Here is a 19,873-nt window from a genome sequence, read left to right on the forward strand (position 1 = left end):
CATTTCGACCCTGAATTCTCTATTGGGGAACTTTCGGGTGAGAAAGTTTTTTATGTTACATTCGGTAGCCTTTAAATCTACTCTTCCCACATAAAGCCATGCTTTCCTTTCAGCACTAGTGAAACTAGCATTCTCTGGTAAACTTGTGACATCACTGTTTCCTTCTATCACGTTCTGCTTTTTTGTTTTTCTTTTTTTAGCCTCCACTGTTGTCCAAACTTCATGTTGTATGTGTTCACTTGAGAGTCTATCTTTTTGTGGTGTATTCTTATGAGTTGGTTGTGTTGGTTCCTTGAACTCGTCTATAATTATTTTTGGAATTGTGCTTACATCTTTTGAATTATCTCTTTCTGTGCTATTTCCATCCCTACTTACTACATTTTTCATTATTACATCTGAGTATTTGAGAGTTTTAGAATCTTTTCTGGTTTTTCTATTGATGTCTGTAGCATGGTGCTCTTTTGATGGTTTCATTTTTGGCTCGGTTTCTGATATTAAGCTCTCTCTTATTTGAACTAATAGTCTGCTGAATAATTTACTCTCTACTTTTGTGAATACCTCATCTGAAATTTCATTCTCATCTGCATTGCCTTTTTTTTGTGATTCTTTTTCATCTTCATTGTGGGAAATTTTCTTAGCAGAATGTTGTTCTTTCTTCAATTCCTCAATTTTTTCCTTCAGTATACGATTTTCTTCAGTTATAATTTTTATTTTATCCTTTTCTTCTTCGTTCTCCTTATTGAGAGTCTCCACCATTGATACAAGGTTCTCATTTTCTTTTTTTCAAATTTTTGACTTCCTCTCTAAGATCCTTTAAGACATTCTCACTACAATTCAATTCCTCTTGCTTATTAGCGATCTTACACTCTAAATTCTTCACTAATTTCTTTGATTTCCTTTCGCTTTCTTCCAAGTTTTTTAACCTTTCCTCATATTCACTCTCTGATAGAAAAACATCGTTTTCGAAAGTTTCACTATGTCTTCTCAGGGTTCTTATTTGATGTTCTTTCTCAATGTTCAACAGACTCATCGTATCAATCTTCTTTATCAAATCCTTCTCTTTTATCTCCCTCTCTTCCTCAACCTGAATAATCTTCTCCTCTAACATTTGAATTTTCTCAGTATATTGCTGCAATTTCTTCCTCTGCAATATATTCTCTTCTTCACGCTTATAGCTTTTTTGACATTCCACTGAGCATAGACAATTACCACCCTCTGTAATCTTTGCTGATTTCCTTCTCTCTAGGCAACTCAAATGGAAATGGCCGAAACATTTTATGCACACAACATGACTGCTCTCCTTTTTTTTTGCAGCACTCATAGGTGGTATTCATACTATGTTAGTACTTGATATCAATAATGCTTCCTTCCCCTGATTCCCAATGAAACACCATGAAAATAATTCAGAATGAACTGAAGTTCATTACCAATCCTGTCGGTGTATGTGAACCCTTATCCACTGCCAACCTTATCACCATCTGTCCCCAGATAATGAAGGATGGGGAAAAAAAAAGGATTATTCCAAGACGATTCTGAAATCTCCAGTAATTTGATCTGCTATTTTTCAATCTCAGAATTTCAATTTTACACCATCACATTGAGAAAGTCTTATTTTCTTATCTGTACAAAATTCAAAACAAAAATTAACCATTAACGCGCTGATTTTCAGAGCTCAAATCAACACATCTGTTCACCAAATAAATCTCAAATAAAAATATAGAGGAAGCCGAGAGGTAAACCAAATGGTAATTCGGGTTATAGAGGTAAAGAATAGTGATATTTATTCCCTATAATAAGAGTAGATCGTACATAAATATGTACGATCTACTCTTCATCAAATGATGAATTTACTGAAAAATTAATTGACAATAAAAAATTTCACAATGGAATAGATCAACGTTTTTTAAGCTTGTTTCAGAAATTGAGAGTGAAAACTCTAAATAAGTTTTTCGTAAAAATTCCAATCTACTGAGAGGTCTCTAAGAGGCTTAAGAAAGTCGGGATAAAAAACATTAGACAAAAAATGTATTTCCAACAACCTTTACATAACTAAGCAACAAATAAAACAAAATTCTATAAAACCTCACGATGCAATTATTGCATTATTAAATACGCTAGATTCATCGATACGTTTCGACACGTGTGGCGGGGTTTGGAATTAACTACTAACTTCGAGTTATAGAGGTAAATTTAGTGCGTCTTCGACTTATAGAGGTAAAAATGGTAAAATATATCCGTAAAATCGTTTCGAGTGATGCATGGAAATATGTGGACGATGTCTTCGTCATATGGCCACATGGACCCGAAACTCTCCAAGGCTTCTTTGATCATCTGAATAATATAAATATCCATATCAAATTCACTATAGAAGTTGAAACCAACAACTCACTCCCTTTTTTTGATGTCCTCGTAGCGAAATCCAACGATTCCTTCACACACACGATTTACAGAAAACCAACCCACACAAACCGCTACCTGAATGCAAATTCACACCATCATCCGTCTCAAATCAACTCCGTATTGAACTCCTTAATCCATAGATCCATAAAACTGACAGATAGCCTACACATTCCAAAAGAAATCAACATCCTTCAAACCGCCCTACAACAGAATGGCTACAACAGTCAACAAGTTCAGAAAGCCATCAACCGACATCAGACCCATACACAACAACCCAAAAATCCTCCAGAAAATTTCCCTCATAAAGCTTTTCTAACTTTTATCAAAGGTGTCACTGACAAAATCAGTCGCATACTACGAAAACAGTTTTCACAGCCGATAACAAAATTTCCAAATTTCTTCGAACACCAAATCGATCGATAACGATTCTCAAGGTGTATACGAGATACCATGTTCCGCATGTCCTAGAACATATATATATATATATATATATATATATATATATATATATATATATATATATATATATATATATATATATATATTCTGGGCTTAACAATATGATACAATGAACATATTAATAAGATACAGCCTAGTGCCGTCTACCCAGTCCTCTTCTCCAAGCCTCTCGATCCTGTGCCAGTTCCGCATCAAGCTGTCTCTGCTCCATAGATTGGCGTATTCCCTCATTCCAAGAGCGCCTCGGCCTTCCTCGCTTTCTTCGTCCTGGCGGAACCCACTCAAACAGACGCCTAGGCCATCGATGTTCAGGCATTCTCATCAAGTGGCCAAACCACCTTAGACCTCTAAGTTCGATCCGGTCAATTACAGACTCCCTAGCATGAAGACGATCTCTGATCACTTCATTCGTCACATGATCTAGCCGTGACGTTCTGGCACTCCGTCTCAAATAGTCCATTTCGACTGCATTTAGTCTAGAACATACATAGGACAAACCAACAGACGTATAACTAACAGAGTATATGAGCACTAACTCGCAATACGCCAAGGAGATCCAACATCTGCCCTATTCAAACACTACTCTGAAACAGGACATAACGTTGATTTTGAGGGATATAAGACCATCTCTGCAGAGAGAACCCTCACTTGTAGGATAATCCGTGAAGCACTCGATATCGAAAAACGACCTAATTGCCTCAACAAACGGGATGATGGTCAAAGATTACTCAACACTTGGAAACCTTTGATTTCCCGTCTCATGGCAACACATCGATCGATAACTCAGCCCCTGACAACAACCCGATCGACAGTTCAGCCTCATACCACCCGTACCAGGCTCCCAGTTGCCACTCGTTCGATAACAACCCGATCGATGACTCGAAGTCACGTGACAACAACACCACCGGTTCCTGCACAATCAATAACAACTCGATCGACAACAACTCGATCAATAACAACTCGATCGATAACAACTCGATCAATGACTGGAAGCTGCCTAACAACTACGCAACCGGCTCCTGCGCAACCTCCATCACGTGGGTCACCCCCTTCTACTATAAATACAGGACCTCTCGTGGTTAACATTCAGTTGCCTCGAAGGACGGAAGATAACCACACCTACGAGAATATTCTTGTTGATGATACCTGGGGAGTAGGCAGATTGAGACCACGGCGTAAAGTCAACGGTTCTTGAAAATGGCTCCAAAATCGGAGCCGAAACGTCGAACACGACAAAATATTAGACGCGGTCCAATCCGGAATACACAAAGTTCAAATTATATATATATATATATATATATATATATATATATATATATATATATATATATATATAATAACTATTGTTGTAAGAGCCAAAATAAAAATATATTGAATGAAATTTAAGGGTCTTTAGGCTCGGGTTTTGGGAGTAAATGATTGACTACTCTTTATTCTATGCCAAGCTTTCGCATTAATTTAATGCTTCTTCAGGGCTTCTGCAAAAGATCAATAATATACAATTAATTAATAACAAATTTCAGAAAACAAACAAATTTACTCACTGAATGTGAGGTTTTACATGGATAACATCTGCCACAAACGTTGTAACCAATTTTTTTTATTGGTTACAACGTTTGTGGCAGATTAAATTTCCTATACAATAAGTCCTGTTATATCCAATTTCTGAAATATACCGTATATACTAAACAGGTAACAACTACATCTCGATTTATATATATATATATATATATATAATGTATAAAAAAAAATGTATATATATATATATATACAACAATAGTTATATATATATATATATATATATATATATATATATATATATATATATATACATATATATATATACATATATATATAGGGTATATACAGGGTTTTCCAATGAAAGATTTCGTTTTTAAAAGCCCATTTGCACCAACAGCTTTCGACACTGTTGAAATTCCTACCATTCTAAAGAATGTTTACAAACTATAGCGTAAAAAAAAAAGTAAAGTCTAAATAATTTTTTAACGTTATCATCAAATAAAATATTTTATATAAATTTCAACTTCATTTATTAAATATAGATGATACAGTATCAGCTGATATCAAACTGGAAACGGAAACAGAAGATGGTCAAATGTGTGAAGATATACCCACTTCACTTTCTCCAAATATGTATCATCCTAGACAAGCATTGAGAAATGCTATAAAGGAATGGCTTCCAGAATTTAGCAAGCATAAATCAGCTTGGGGTCCTATTGCCAAGCCACAACCAGCTGTAACAGGTCAGTTCTGCTTACTACAATTCATTTTGGGGTTTGGTTTTTGCGCGTTTGTTTCAGGGCATCAGCGGGCGTTCATTTTGCCCAATTATCTGTTATTTTCGAATTTTAAACCGAGATTGGCCTTGAATGATTGGTGGTTCAACCGTAATTCCAAAACTACTGGTTTGATCGAAATGAAATTTTGCATAAGGATACAAAATGACAATTTTAAGCCTATCTAACTTTTCAAGCTGATTAGTTAATCAGAACTAACATGTGTAATTTAAGAAGAATACGTATTTGCATAATATGCAAATTTAATATAATGGGGTCTCTGAAAGACTGTCTGAAACTGAAGAAATAAATATTTATTTCTAAATGAACGAACACCCCACAGTACAAGGACATTTCCATCATCAACTTTAATCGAAAGCTTAAGATACCTCAACACATGAAGACCTACTACTTATTTTATTTTTACAATAATGATGTTGATAAAACTCATAGTATATATGTATACATGAATTTCTTTTTAATTGTACATGGCTGAAGGACCTTGGTCGAAGGCCTATTGATTCTTATCAATAAAGAATTTGTTGTTGTTGTTGTTGGGGTCTCTAATTATAAGTGCAATCATTGAGAAGACAATATGGGGCTTTCGCTAGCAATTTAAAATCTAATAATATTTATAATTATATATAAAATGAACGATCAATTTTCAGTCATTCCTGTGCCAATCATACCTTCAATAAATACGTGCATGAGCCTGACTTCTACCACGACAACTAGTTCCACCGTTACTTCAACAGTTAATGCTACTCAATTACAAGCATTAGCAGAGGTGAGGATTTCTCACTTTAAATTAGTTAATAATTTTTGTGTTATTGTATATTTTTATTTTTCTATGAATATAATTTCGTATAAACATATGTTCATGAAAGGAGAGGAATTAAGTAGTAAGATAGTGGCAAAATTACTGTTTACATTTACACAAAAACAATACATACTTACCATTTGAATTTTAAAGCTCTTTTTCTTGAACATAAGGCATGATGAATTATAAGCTATTAAAATCCTGAAACAGAACTAGAACTAATACCCACCAAGGTGAATTTTTTGTGATGAATATAATAAAAAGTTCTATTTTTTTTTATTTGGCAATGAATATTTTTATTCATTATTGTTTCAACGTGTGAATGATTCTTTTCAAACAAGTTCAATAAAAAATTATACAATTATAGAGTAAAAATAAATAAATCAATACCAAATCAGAAAAATTTACTCTACATAATATGTTGACAAAAATATACTGAAGACAAGATTTATGATCTTTTATGATTATTATGTAAAAAGATCAAGTTTTCAAGTAGATTTTAAATGATATTTGCATCTTTGTTAGAGCTGTCCATTCTAAATTTTATTGTTATTTTCTAGGTAACTGTGAACGATAGTATGGTAAATCCACTGCCTGGGCCTATAATGAATTCGTTAGTATCTGAGTCCAAAGTAGTATGTAATGAATCCATTCCAAATCCAATTACAACAGTTTCTATTCCAATTCCTGTAACAGGAATACAGGATGAAACACGACAAATAACAGTGCTGAGTGGTGCCATTATCAAACCCAAAATAAATAATAGTAATGAAGAATTTATCAATTCCCAGGATAGAGAAATAAGAAATGGAGAGGAGAAAGCAGTTGGAGAGAAAGATGTGAATGCTAAACAAACAATGAATACCGATAGAGGAGCTAATGAAAATGATTCCAGCCCTAGTACTTCAGAACCCATGGATTGTAACTGTACCCCAAACATATCCCCTAGCCATGTAATCAAATCAACTGGCGCATCTAATGAAGATATTGCAATGAGTGAAATCTCGGTAAGGAATTAAAAACCCACAAATATATAGAGCAAGTTTTCAATTTAAACAGTTGGATATCAAAATAGCAGTAGCATTTCTAATAAAGAAAAATATCAATTTTCATTCATATCTCAAACACAGAAAATCGTTATCTATGAGTATAAATATACTTCTGAATTAAGTTATGAAAAAAAAATCAAATTTTTAATTTATATTGTTTTTATATAGATTTTAAGGGATTTTTTCACAGAAGCTCCTCTAAATAAATCATTTCACCCAAAGTCGTCTGCATAAAATAAGCAAGATATGTTGACATCAACGCCCAAGTCGAATACGTTTTCGCGAAATTTCTGATACAGCTCTGAGTTTTCTCACTTTAGAGAGAGCACTAACCACATTATCAGTGTTCATAAAACAGTGCGCACAACTATCACTTATCGGATTCAAATCCCCATTTTTGTTATTTAAAAAATTTTAATAAAACTACTTTCAAAACTGTGTTGGAGTTGAACTCATCAGAAGAAATGATTTCAGAGAAAGTTATCGAATGAAAATTACGAGAAGGGCTTTCAAGTTTTCTAATAATTCCCATTCCAAATCTGTCAACCCTCATTTGCAGGTTAAGTTCTAATTAAAATATATATAAAAGATATATCATTCGAAAGCACACTGAATGGTGTATATTTTTTGCTGAAAAGAAAACATATTATCCATAATCAATAATTTTTCATCGATAAAACCGTTGGAAAAACTTTGTTCACTTCAAAATCGTGATATTCATTTACTTACCACGTAAGCAATAAAAAATTTTTGGCAACAAAAAAACTTCTTATCTTGTAGCAAATTTAATGCTGTTTTCAGATATGTGGTTGAATTGGATGCGGCTACAAGGATAACTGAAATAAAATTGATTTTATGGAAGAAACATGAAATATTTCGTGAAATCAAGAAATGTTAAATTGAATAATAACCGTCAACAATTCTACCATGTGTTATATGACATGTTTTGTCCCAAATAACTTCTATGACCTTTCCTTGAAGTTTGACCTTTTTTAAAATAGATATCCTGTATATTTGTATCTTAAAATTGAGAACTCCTCCTATATTATTCCCTTCCCTATTTCCAATTTCTTAATGCAATCACTCTTGTTTTTTTTAGACCTCAAGTGGTAGTATGCAAGTAGAAATGTATGATACTATGACAGATGGGAAATTAGAAAAGTAAGTTATTTCTGCTTGTTTTTGCATGTGTATTCAATTTCTAGTAAACCACAAGATATATCAAAATAATGATCAGTTCCAATCAAAATTTTATTGAGATACTACAAATTTTTTCCTCATATATGGATTCAATTCGTATTTTCAACTAATTTTGAATTAAACATACATAAGTTTTTAATTATGTGTCCTTTGAGAAGATGAAGAGAAAATGGAAATCCGAAATAGTGGGAGAGGTTAAAGATCTAATTAATTCTCTTTAGAATATTTAAAGTCACAGGGTTTACGGAACCCGTTTTCCTAACTTGGTGTGTATTTATATAGCATCAATTACCAAATAAAAATTATCAAATGACAATTAGGTATGTAGCATGTATATGTTGAATGCTGCATTTTTCAATGAAAGTGTGGATGTAGTCAAATATCAATTATCCATTAGGAAATGAAAGCTGACCAAAACCTAATTTGAACATTATTTTCCTTTTATAATGAATAACTGTGGATAAGAGTTCGCTTGAGGAAGTACTTTAACCAAGCTTCTGTTAAAATCTTGTATGAATGTTTATTAAGTGGGTTTTATACCACGTGGCTTTCTCGTGAAATCCCACTATTTTATAGTAGTGAGAAAAAGAGATTTGATGACGAAGTTTGAACTAAATCACTCGAAATAATTTTTTTCATTACCAATTCAATTGTTCTTATCTTATACTGGGTGTTCCTGAATTGGAGTTACAAAGGAAAATGAGAGATTTCTTGGATAATTTTAAAAATAAAATGGCCCATAAACCCTTTGTTTTCGAGATACAGGGTGTTTCTTGTAGTCCTACTTTTTTGTGATGCTTAACCACTTTATCAAATCTTTATTAATCTTTGCTACAGAGTTGGTGAATAAGTACCAAAACTTATAATTAATTAATTTATCACAGCTACCTAACTGGATCTTTATAAGCTGTTTGAATTTTTTTTCTGGAATTCGATGGCAGATACCACAAAACTACAACAAACCAAAAAGTGTAGTACTGAACTAGAATTTCTTTTTAAATTTTTCCAAACTACCAGTGATTCACAAAAAAATAATTCTGGAGGAAAGAGGCGGGCACCATCCCAGAAAAAAATTCACCCTGCAGATTTGCATTAGGATATCACATGATGAAAATTTTAAATTGGAATATCTATGCCAATTCAAGTTGAAGGGAACCTTCCCTTCACAATTTTTCTCTGAGAGCAGGTGCTCTCAGAGAAAAATTTGAACTTTAACACTTGTAACTCATAATCATAGCATTTGCGGACTCATGTTATAGGACTTTTTTTCTTGAAATGATCCGAGAAATCTTGTCATTTTCATTTGTTCTTAGGGAACACCCTGTAGATATAGTCAATTCAAAACTGATGTCTTCACAAATAAATTGCAATTTGATTAATTTGAATGAAACACAATAAATTGTACAACACAGCCCAGACAATTTTTCGATGCGAATTACTCAGTTCAGTTCTTTGATAACTACTAATTGAAATTTTGTGACGTGAATAATACAAAAATGACGAATGCAAAAATCACAGATGGCAAAAAAGGGCGATGCCGAGACAGCGAATAGATTAAGGAAAATAATAAAACCTTGGAAAGACGAGCTCGTAGTGCAATAAAAGTACTCATCTTGAAAGCGATAATAAACTCATAAACCGTAAAGGGGTACAATTTTTTACTGACGTGTTGATTTCAAAGGAAAGTAAAATGATTATTATTAGTTCATTTTATGTAGAAATTTTCGTTCTTTGTCTTTGCGAGATTTCTGAAATTTTATATTTTGAAAATCTTGAGGGGGTAATTATCCCCAGTACCCCCCCATTTCTATGTCCTTGGAAAGAGAGAGAGAGGAGGGGAGTCGACTGCAACATAGGAGTGTTGTTTTCATCAGCTGACCAGAATCACAATATTGTTTTGATTAATTCTGCATATTAAACTAATCAATAATTTTCTATAATGGTAGAAATTCAAACTACTGTACTAGTTCATAGTTAGCGACCAGATTTCTCTCTTCAATGTTGGAGTCAATGTTCTCTTCACGACACAATCGTCAAGGGAGCATTTATGTTTTATAGGATCATTGGACAACACGGATCTGCTATTGCATATTTATTTTCTTGAATTATCGGAATCTAATTGATAATATATTGATTGATTGATAATGCTATTTGGTATTTCATGCTGAGAGTTTTGGAAAGACCTGTAAGATGGCTAGGAAAGTTGATTTCTCAAATTTGTTGGTGGAAACGGTTTGGTAGTTTAAATGAGAATATTTTGGTTTCGAGGCCTTCTAGGTAATCCATTCTTGTAACTGCTCTCATAATATGATACATAATACCTCATGAAGTTTTAATGTAATTCTATGTTGTTGAAAATCTTCATTGAATAATTTTTTAAATTTTGACTGTATAAAGTTTTATTTTATTCTATAAGTATAGAAAAAGAACCTATTATGTAATTGAAATATTTATTTTATAGGAAATATGGTGAGCTTAGTATGGACGACTTAACTTTGCTGTGTGACCTTTTCTATTTACCATTCGAGCATGGTGGTCAAGGTTTGGTACTTTTACAAGAATTCAACTGGTTAAAGTCTAATGCAAATCTTGTTATGGAACAATATCAAAGAGCAAACAGGGAAACTCCTGAGGTAGGAGTCTTGCTTGAATGTAATTGATTTTTACTGTTATATGGAGATTTTTTACAATAATGTATGTTGCACATAATTGATTTTTCCATTAATACACAAAATTTTTTTTACACAACCATTGCAATATATGCATACCTCTATTGTTTATGCATTCTTCAAGTTGAATATGCACTGCCTTATTTCCATACAGATAAAACAAAAATACAGTGCTATTTGTGTTTTGAGCATTAGGTATTAGCATTCTATAAAGATTATATAGTGGAACAATACTGTCCAAATCCTATTTGAATAGTACTAGTAACCAGAAATTTGAAAGAAACCAATTTCTAGAATGTTATAAACTACATAAGATAGAGCAGACAGGTTTTGTTCAGTATGGGAATGTTTTTTAATTATTCACATAAAATTTCTTAAATTTTGAAATTTGGGAATATATTTTTTCAATTGTTGAAGTTGATTTCAATGAGTTTTGCTTCAAACTATCGACGGATAATGTAATACTATTTTTCTAATGAAAATTAAGTAGGTGGAAGAGATTCATGTGCTGTTTGAGTAGGTTTTCTGTAATTCTATGTTATAGTCTACCTTACAGGTTTTGTGTTAGCAAAACGCACATAGATGGAATTTTCTATGGTGAACTGGATGTTCAGGGGTTTACTATTCAGATAGCTCAAGAAAGTATTTCGAAGTTCCAGTTGATGAAGGTCTCATTCACAATCACATATTCTCAGTTGTTTGTATGGCATCTGTTTTCGAAATTTTCCAGTTGATGAATATCTCATTCACAATCATATATTCTCAGTTGTTTGTATGGCATCTGTTTTCGAAATTTTCCATGAAGTAGTTGTAAATACATATGTATTTATGAATAACTGTCCAATACATGATTTCTGTGGAAACGGAAGACGATTTGGACAGACTTAATCACTAATGGAAATGGTCCTAAATATATTCCTTCATCAGATACAGAACTTGTCAATGCTTTCATAGAGAATCTGAGGGATTATGTCTAGAACAATAACGAACGTTCATTGAATCTACAATGAATACTCTATCACTTGTTTATTCCAACTTAAAATCAAATGCATTCCAAATACTGTGAATTGCTCCCATTTTCTCAGATATACAACCCTAGCTTTTCACTTATAACAGAGAGGTAAACATATTCATATTTAGCTTTTGGGCTATTAATAATATGATTGGTGTCAAACTGTCATCTCTTTCCACCTTCAATCCTAATACCTTGAAAAGGACTCATGTACGAGTTAAAAATAAGGAGAGCTTCGGGACTGCCCAGTGACATAAATTCCAGTCCAATAAAAAATTTTTCAACCTGGAATGGATTGCCTCTCGATGTGGTTTGTGCTCCCAGTGTTAACGCCTTCAAGGACAGATATGATTCACATGGATTTCGCTCACTTGGAGCCTGATTGTAATCTTAAATTCGTATGTGACACAAGTGACACTGTGACAAGTCTTAATATGCTATATATCTCATTTAAGGGGGATTATCACCACGTGCCTTTCCGCGTATCAGTCATAATATTAGGTACCCATTCATTCCCCCTTTGGCGCTCCTGCGATGACCAATCTTTGTACGGTGTACAAAGTTGTCCGAATTCTCTTGCATTTGCACTGAAAATATGTACAGTAGTCTTGAAACATTCTGTGAATACAATTAAAATACGGTGAGCAATTCATTGGAAAAGGTGGCACCCGATATTTATTCTGCTTCATAACTTAATTTCTTGCTGCGCCACTCAACTCAATTTTTTTTATTGTCTCATTAAAGGAAACACTATTTTTATATTAACTTCTTATATGATTTTAATTTCAGATTCAAGAATGGTTCGCCAGAGCTGCAAAGTTCAATGAAATATCAGAAGGTGTGAATAAATTGGTGAAGAATTTAACATCATGCAACAATCGAGAATTATTATATGATCTATACCCTTATGTTTGGGATATAAGAAGTGTTATATCTTTGCTCAATTCTTATGTTAGATGGTTAGGTATGTACAAGGCAAGGCTGTATATGATGGATTGCTTATGTGAAATGAAGCCAAATTGTGCTTTCTGATTTATAAAATGAAATATATTTGAGTAAAGTCGTTTCTTGCAAGCTAAAGCGTAAATTTATATTTATTCCTTCGTTATTGCAATGTTTTTTGCTTTGCGTAAATATTTTAGGGCATGAATGCGTTCATTGATTTTTCAGGTTCCCAGGATATTACAATGGTAGCTAAAGCGTAGTTCCAATTTGAAAGGAGAGACATTCCTCATGAATATATTTCATTATTGAAATTTGAGAATCAATATTTTAGTTGAAAAAAAAACATTGAAAAAAATGAAAGCATTTACCTGGATTCAATTGCACTGAGTACTTCAAAAGGCATGTTTTTAGAATAAATTATGGAAACAACATTGCATCAGTTGAAATTTTCAGTCTCATCAGTTGACTTACGCTATAATGTTATATTCAATTTTTTATCAGCCTATTGCACTAAAATACTTTGCAACTTTTTATATTTTAAATTTAAGTTGCCAACATTTAAATTAATCTGAATCATTAAATTTGTTATATTTGACACGTTTTAGCATCAGTCTGAAACCATTTGTATTATTTTTCATTAGTTAATCATTTTTGCTATTATTTAATTTTTAGTGTATGAAGTAATTTTTTAGCTCTATGTAATATATTGAATAATTTCAAATTGTCTTCACCTACTCGGACTGAATATTCAATTTATGTAGTGTTTTCAAATGGTATTAACATGTGATCGATCATATATTTACATATTGAGCACACTATTATTAATTAATGGTTTATTTTTTCCCAAGCTGGTGGCCATTTTCCTGCGTCTATGCCTTCATACACCCAAGGAACCTACACATGTATGCATTACAGGAGTATAATCAAAGGAAGCTTAAGCGTACTGCAATTGCGTAATTAACGAGTAAATAGATTCGACAGTGTGCAAGCGTAATTTTAATTTTTTACACTCTTGATTCTCAATCTTTTCTGAACGGATCTATTTACTTTTATTGCATTTATTTTTTTATATTTTTCATTAGTCATTGAGTTGAAGCGTAAATTCGTCTAAGATGCATTGCGTAGTTTGGTAGAGTCCATGAAAGGCAAATTTCTTGCGTAAATTCAGATTCGATTTTGTGGCTCACATAGTTCCTCCGGTTTTAGGGTTTTCTAAAGGTTGGAGAGAAACATTTATGAGTGGTGACCAGGAACCCTGGGTATTCAGGGGTGGTTTAACTGCAGATTTGCAGGTAGTTTTTAAATGAAGTCATTAGTTAATATTTGGTATTAAATGAAAAAACTATTCTTTCAGCGGTTGATGCCTGTTGATTCTGGAAACGATTTATTTGTGTACAAAATACCAGACGTACCAACATGTCGGATATTTACGATAAGACCATATGCAAATACAGATGAAAACGATGTAATGAATATTTGTACGCGCACATCCAAAGATGGGCTTGAAGACCAACATCCATATCCAGACTGTCTGAAGTTTCTTCATGCCGATAGAATCGTCGCTCCTTATTTGTTGTTACATCCAGAGTTTTGCCTGGTCGTTGAAGATGATTCTGGTATTGTGGGATACGCATGTGCCGCACCTGATCATAAAAAGTTCCGAGTGAAACAAGAATTGTCGTGGATTCCAGAGATGTGTGAAAAATATCCATTGTCCCTTATCAACAACAACATAAGTAAATTTGCACAAGTAAGTGGATAGCTTTGTTTGTATTTTCAACGAAGTCTTAAAGTGATGTGTTACAAAAGAAATTGAAAATAAATGCTGCATACATTATACAATATAGAAAATAGACAGAAAACACTGCAGAATATACATAAATTTGTAGAGCTGAAATTTAGAACTTTTTAAATTTTTGTTTATTTTTCGTAATTTACAATCTATATCATCAAGAGTATAAAGTAAATATGGTGTATTGCAGAAGATCTTCAGACTAGGATTTCTTTAGTCGACGGTTGTTTGGTCCTTCTCTATACAAATTGGCTATTTGCTTGTAGGGTATTCTGAGATCTTGGTGAATAGACCTATTGCTAACATACCAGGGAGCGTTGACGATAGCTCGTAACGTTTCTGACTGGAATCTCTGTATTATGTTTAGTTTCGCAGAGCCCCAGAGTTGCATGCTATATGTCCATATAGGTTTAAATACAGCTTTATAAAGGAATATGAATATGTTAGTAGTATGTTTGTTAAATCGTGGTCTTCAGTATTCTTTTCGTTATTTATCTTTGGAGTACTTTATTCATTATGCGTAGCAAACTGATCGATCTATATGATGTTGTTTCTTGTAGTGGTTTACCATATTTGTGTATCATCAGGATGTCAGAGTATTTACATGTGATTAGGAAGTAACATAGACTATGTTTTAGTCTATGTTTTAATGCATATGCATTTATTTTTCAGATAGAAATTCTACAACACTCACTCAATCAACTTCAAAAATCTAAAATTCTGATGAATTAGTATGTTATTTTGTATAATACAATTCTTACGGACGAGACACGTACTATACTTGTTAAAGCGAAATAACATACTACTTTATCTGCATTATATATTTTTGTTTTCCTGGAGGAAAAGAGTGAGGTATTATTTTTCCCTCGATCTTCGAGCCGAGAATGGGATTTAAATTTTTAGGTTCAACTAAATGATGAAGATCTAGAGGTTGATATCATTTTTGTCCGGCCGGCTGGTCTGGTTAAGATCGACGCGGGACTGGGGGAGCGGGAAAAGAACTTTTGCGGGATGGAAATCAACGGCGTCGAGCAGTAAATCTTCTTCTTCCGAAAAACTGTCACTTTCATACATAATTTTAGATTCATACTAATAATCGTGTCTCATTATTTTCGCTGCCGCAACTGACGCATCGCTCCCGCAATCCCGCGACGGTCTGTTCATACCTCAAATATGTAAAATATTACTCTCGATCTGTATGCTCTAGAAACTGGAAATTTTCAGGATAGGGATCGGATATTCGATTGAATTCGTTAATGGGCAAAATCCGTTCGATGATTTCTAAGTTCTCCCATTTCAAATTAGTTACAAAATAGTTGAATGAATGCTTTACGAAATTTTCCATTATATCCTTGATGGATTGAAAAACAAGTTCTTCATTGATAAGAATCAATAGGCCATCAACCGAGGTCCTTCAGCCATGTACAATTAAAAAAGAAAATATATATACATATATACTATGAGTTTTATCAACATCATTATTGTAAAAGTAAAATAGGTAAAAATAGGTAGTAGGTCTTCATGTGTTGAGGTATCTTAAGCTTTCGATTATAGTTGATGATGGAAATGTTTTTGTACTGTGGTGTGTTCATTCATTTAGAAATAAGTTGTTCATTTCTTCGGTTTCAGACAGTCTTTTGGAGAACCTTTGGTTAAGATGTATTATTTGTTCCTTAATTGGTTGAATCTCGGTCTTCTGATATAGCAACTCGTTATGCGGATTGTGAAGCCTATTCAGTGGATGCCTCAAACGTGTTAAAGTTCTAAGTGCAGATCTCTCGGCTATTTCCAAATTTCTCAATGCAGTATCTTTACAGTTGGAGTATAAGGGGTGTCCGTACTCTATTATAGGTCTGCAAATAGTTTTATAGATTTTGGTAGCATTTTTTATACTTATACCCTGATCCTTGTATGTGAGGCTTCTGAAATCTTTGGCTCTAGCAATGGTCCTTTTCTTTATGATTTGGGAGTGTGCTTCAAGGTTTGCTTTATTGTCTATCAAGATGCCTAGGTATTTTATAGAAGGGGACGTGGTTATTCTTTCATTTCCCATAATTATTGTTAGTGAGCTGTCTGTTACTTTGTGGTTAAAAATCAGGAGTTTCGATTTTTGGGGTTGGGTTGAATGCGCCATTTGATGAACCATAAGTTGATTTTATCCACAAAATATTTAAGTTTTTATTACACTTTTATAGAGATTTTTCATGCGATATGAGGAGCTTGTCATCCGCGTATTGCAGCATGTAGTTATTTTGATTGACTTCAGGACAGATGTCGATGCAATATGCATTACATATATAGAAGAGGAGAAAGTGGTGAGTCCTGTGGAGTGCCTTGTTCTGGTGTGAAGAAACTGGATAGCTTGTTGTTAATTTTAACTGCCAGCCTTCTATTCTTCAAGAAATTCTTTATAAACATTATGAGATGATGCGGAATGTCCTGTTTGTGTAGCTTGGAGAGTAAACCTTTGTGCCAGACGCCGTCGAAAGCTTTATTTATATCCAAACATGCTGCTGCAGTCCTTTTATTATTCAGTTGGGCGTTCTGAGTGTTGGAGAGAAAAATAGAAAGTGGATGAGCAGTTGATTTTCCTTTACGAAATCCGAATTGAAACTTTGGGATGGCGTTATGTAGATGTTCTTCCAATGTTTTTTTGGTAATTTTTTCGAATAACTTTCCTAGAACTGGGAGTAACGTGATTGGCCTGTAACTCTCTACTTTTTGATGATCAGTGTTTTTCTTGGGGTCAGCACCAAAGAGATTGTGAAGAGCACGGTAGATTGTAGTTATATCACCTCGAATCCTCCTGTCTGCAAACGATGGTAAATTCATGAGAGACAGTCTTTCATCATAGCTTGATGAATCCCATATGCAAGGTGCGTCGCTCGGCGCTGGATACCCTCCAACAAGGCCAAATCCCTATTCAGCACCGGACACCATACAGGGCCAGCAAAATCCAGAATGGGGCGAATATACGTCTTAAACATGGCATCAAGAACAGAGATCTTTTAGCCCTATTAGCAGTGGAGATAATATGGCCGGACCAGCTGAGATTCTCGGTAATAATCACACCGAGGTCACAATGACTGCTACAGGTGTTGATGGGGATACTGTTCAGATAGTAATGATGACGGGGATTGAGGGATTCTAGGTGTAAAACAGCACATTTCCTGGTAAAAGGGCAACTGCCACTCCCGGCACCAACGGTTCAGCGCTTCCAGGTCCTCCTGAAGTTCTACAGCGGCGACAATAGGGTTTCCGAACAATTTCGTGTCATCGGCGAATTGAGAACAATTAGATTTGAGAATCTTAGGTAAATCGGATATGTATAAGAGAAAAAGAAGGGTTCCAATACGGAACATTGCGGAACGCCGCTTAAAACTGGCCTCGGTGAAGAAAAGCCTTGCCTACTCGAACTTGGAAGACTATCAGTAAGAAATGCCGCGATCCAACAAAGTAGACGGCCACGAATCCCTATATACTTTGCCTTGTGAAGTAGTAGCCTATGAGGTACACGGTCAAATGCTCGTGAAAAATCTAAATACATTACGTCAACTGGATGCGACTTATCTAGGGACTTTGACCAGGAATTGACGCACTCGAGAAGGTTGGTAATGACCGAACGACCTGGTAGGAAACCGTGTTTACTGCCCGGTAAAAGGCGGCTTTCAATGGCAAAATGAAGCACTTTCACATAAATGATCTTCTCGCACACCTTAGATATGATCGGGACCAAACTGATGGGGCGATAATTGGCAGCATTACTCTTGTCCCCTTTTTTGAAGATCGGCGTCACCAATGCGATACGGAAGTCTAAGGCAAGCGAGAAGTCTCATAGGATCGAGTTAACAGTAGGGAGAGAGGGTATGCAAAGGGTTTAGCACACTCCTTCAAAATTTTGGCAGAGAAACCATTAGTTCCTGGCGAAGAACTGACATCTAGGGCAGAAAGGTGTGCTTCAATGACCGAAGGAGGAAAACTTATGTCTGTGATCTCCCCAGGATTGTATGGTCCAATCGGTTTAGGTAGATTAGTACATCCCCTAGTAAAGGAGGAGGCGAAACAATCCGCCAGTACGTTTGCAGATTCTTCGGGGCTGGAGCACGGTTGACTGGTGGAGTTTGTAACTAGTGCGATGTCAACTTTAGAGTCGATCGAACATATTTGAAGAACTTTTCCCTATCCTTTGAACGAACTAAATTGGATTCATAAAGTTTTTTAGCATTATTTATGGAAGAAGAAAGAAAATTAGAGAATCTTCGATGTTCGTTGTAGTGCTCCATCCGTTTTCAACGCTGGAAACGCTACCATATTGATTTTTTATGGTGTTAACTGAAGGATGTGTCGATCAATCAAAGGTTTGGATGGAACTTGAATAATTTCCTGTTCATGAGAGCATTCTTCTATTAAATTTTGGAGGATTGATGAGAACGAGGTCCAGCCCTCTTCAACATCACATGTGGGCATTATATGTGTACTCCAGTTGACCTCACCAAGTTAACGATTGAGGAGTTGATAGTCAGTAACCTTCACAGTTTTACTTAATCTTCCAGTTGTTGGAAAATGCAAATAAAGGGAGCCATCAGAATGATGTGATCGGATTTTCCCAAAGGTGGACACTGTTCAATTTTGGAAATAAGATCGGTGTCGTTGGTCAGAACCAGGTCTAAAAGGGAAGGATTTTGTGAACCACAAAAGCGTGTTGGGAAATCGATCAACTGAAATAAGTTATTGTTATGGATAGAGTCAATGTAGGCACTGGATGGCGAATTGAAGGTTTTGGATGGATTAGGCCATTTAACATCGGGCATATTGAAGTCACCAGCTATGACTAGGTTGCGTTTAGCGTTGGAAAGTTCACCTAAGTGAATTGCCATTGCTTCGTCAGAAAGACATGGACGTGGTAAATACAACCAAAGGTGAAAATGCCAGATCTGCCCTTCGAGAGATCAATAAATATATTATCAATTTCTGGTGAATTGAGATTCGAAATCGTCAAAGTAAAAGAGTCAGAACCTCTCTTGTAACGTAAGCACAAACACCACCGTGACCGACGGTAGACGTGCTATCTTGCCTGAAAATTGTATAACCAGGAATTGCAGCAAGTGTGTTCGGAATTCCAGGGTGTAGCCAGGTTTCTGAAATCAGGATAAATGTGGGATGACAAACATTGACAAAAGCTAGCAGCTCATGAAACTTGGATAACAAAGATTGAGCGTTTGTATAAAAA

At 34.5% G+C, this 19,873-nt stretch overlaps 1 protein-coding gene across 4 annotated transcripts in view; it reads left to right on the forward strand.

Annotated features, from left to right (window-relative positions):
* Window positions 1-19,873, forward strand: part of LOC123679932 (protein O-GlcNAcase) — a 64,653-nt gene that overhangs the window by 18,657 nt on the left and 26,123 nt on the right. For 3 of the 4 annotated variants that reach the window (XM_045617507.1, XM_045617506.1, XM_045617508.1), the window contains 9 exons: window positions 4,923-5,123; window positions 5,825-5,943; window positions 6,537-6,983; window positions 8,125-8,186; window positions 10,687-10,858; window positions 12,696-12,870; window positions 13,700-13,753; window positions 14,058-14,143; window positions 14,206-14,601. In XM_045617507.1, the coding sequence (XP_045473463.1) occupies window positions 4,923-5,123; window positions 5,825-5,943; window positions 6,537-6,983; window positions 8,125-8,186; window positions 10,687-10,858; window positions 12,696-12,870; window positions 13,700-13,753; window positions 14,058-14,143; window positions 14,206-14,601 (1,712 nt within the window). The remainder of the gene's footprint in view (window positions 1-4,922; window positions 5,124-5,824; window positions 5,944-6,536; window positions 6,984-8,124; window positions 8,187-10,686; window positions 10,859-12,695; window positions 12,871-13,699; window positions 13,754-14,057; window positions 14,144-14,205; window positions 14,602-19,873) is intronic. The other variant, XM_045617509.1, reaches the window with a different exon arrangement.

The sequence above is a fragment of the Harmonia axyridis genome, chromosome 5 (genome assembly GCF_914767665.1).
Source record: "Harmonia axyridis chromosome 5, icHarAxyr1.1, whole genome shotgun sequence".
In the NCBI taxonomy this organism is placed as follows: Eukaryota; Metazoa; Arthropoda; class Insecta; order Coleoptera; family Coccinellidae; genus Harmonia; species Harmonia axyridis.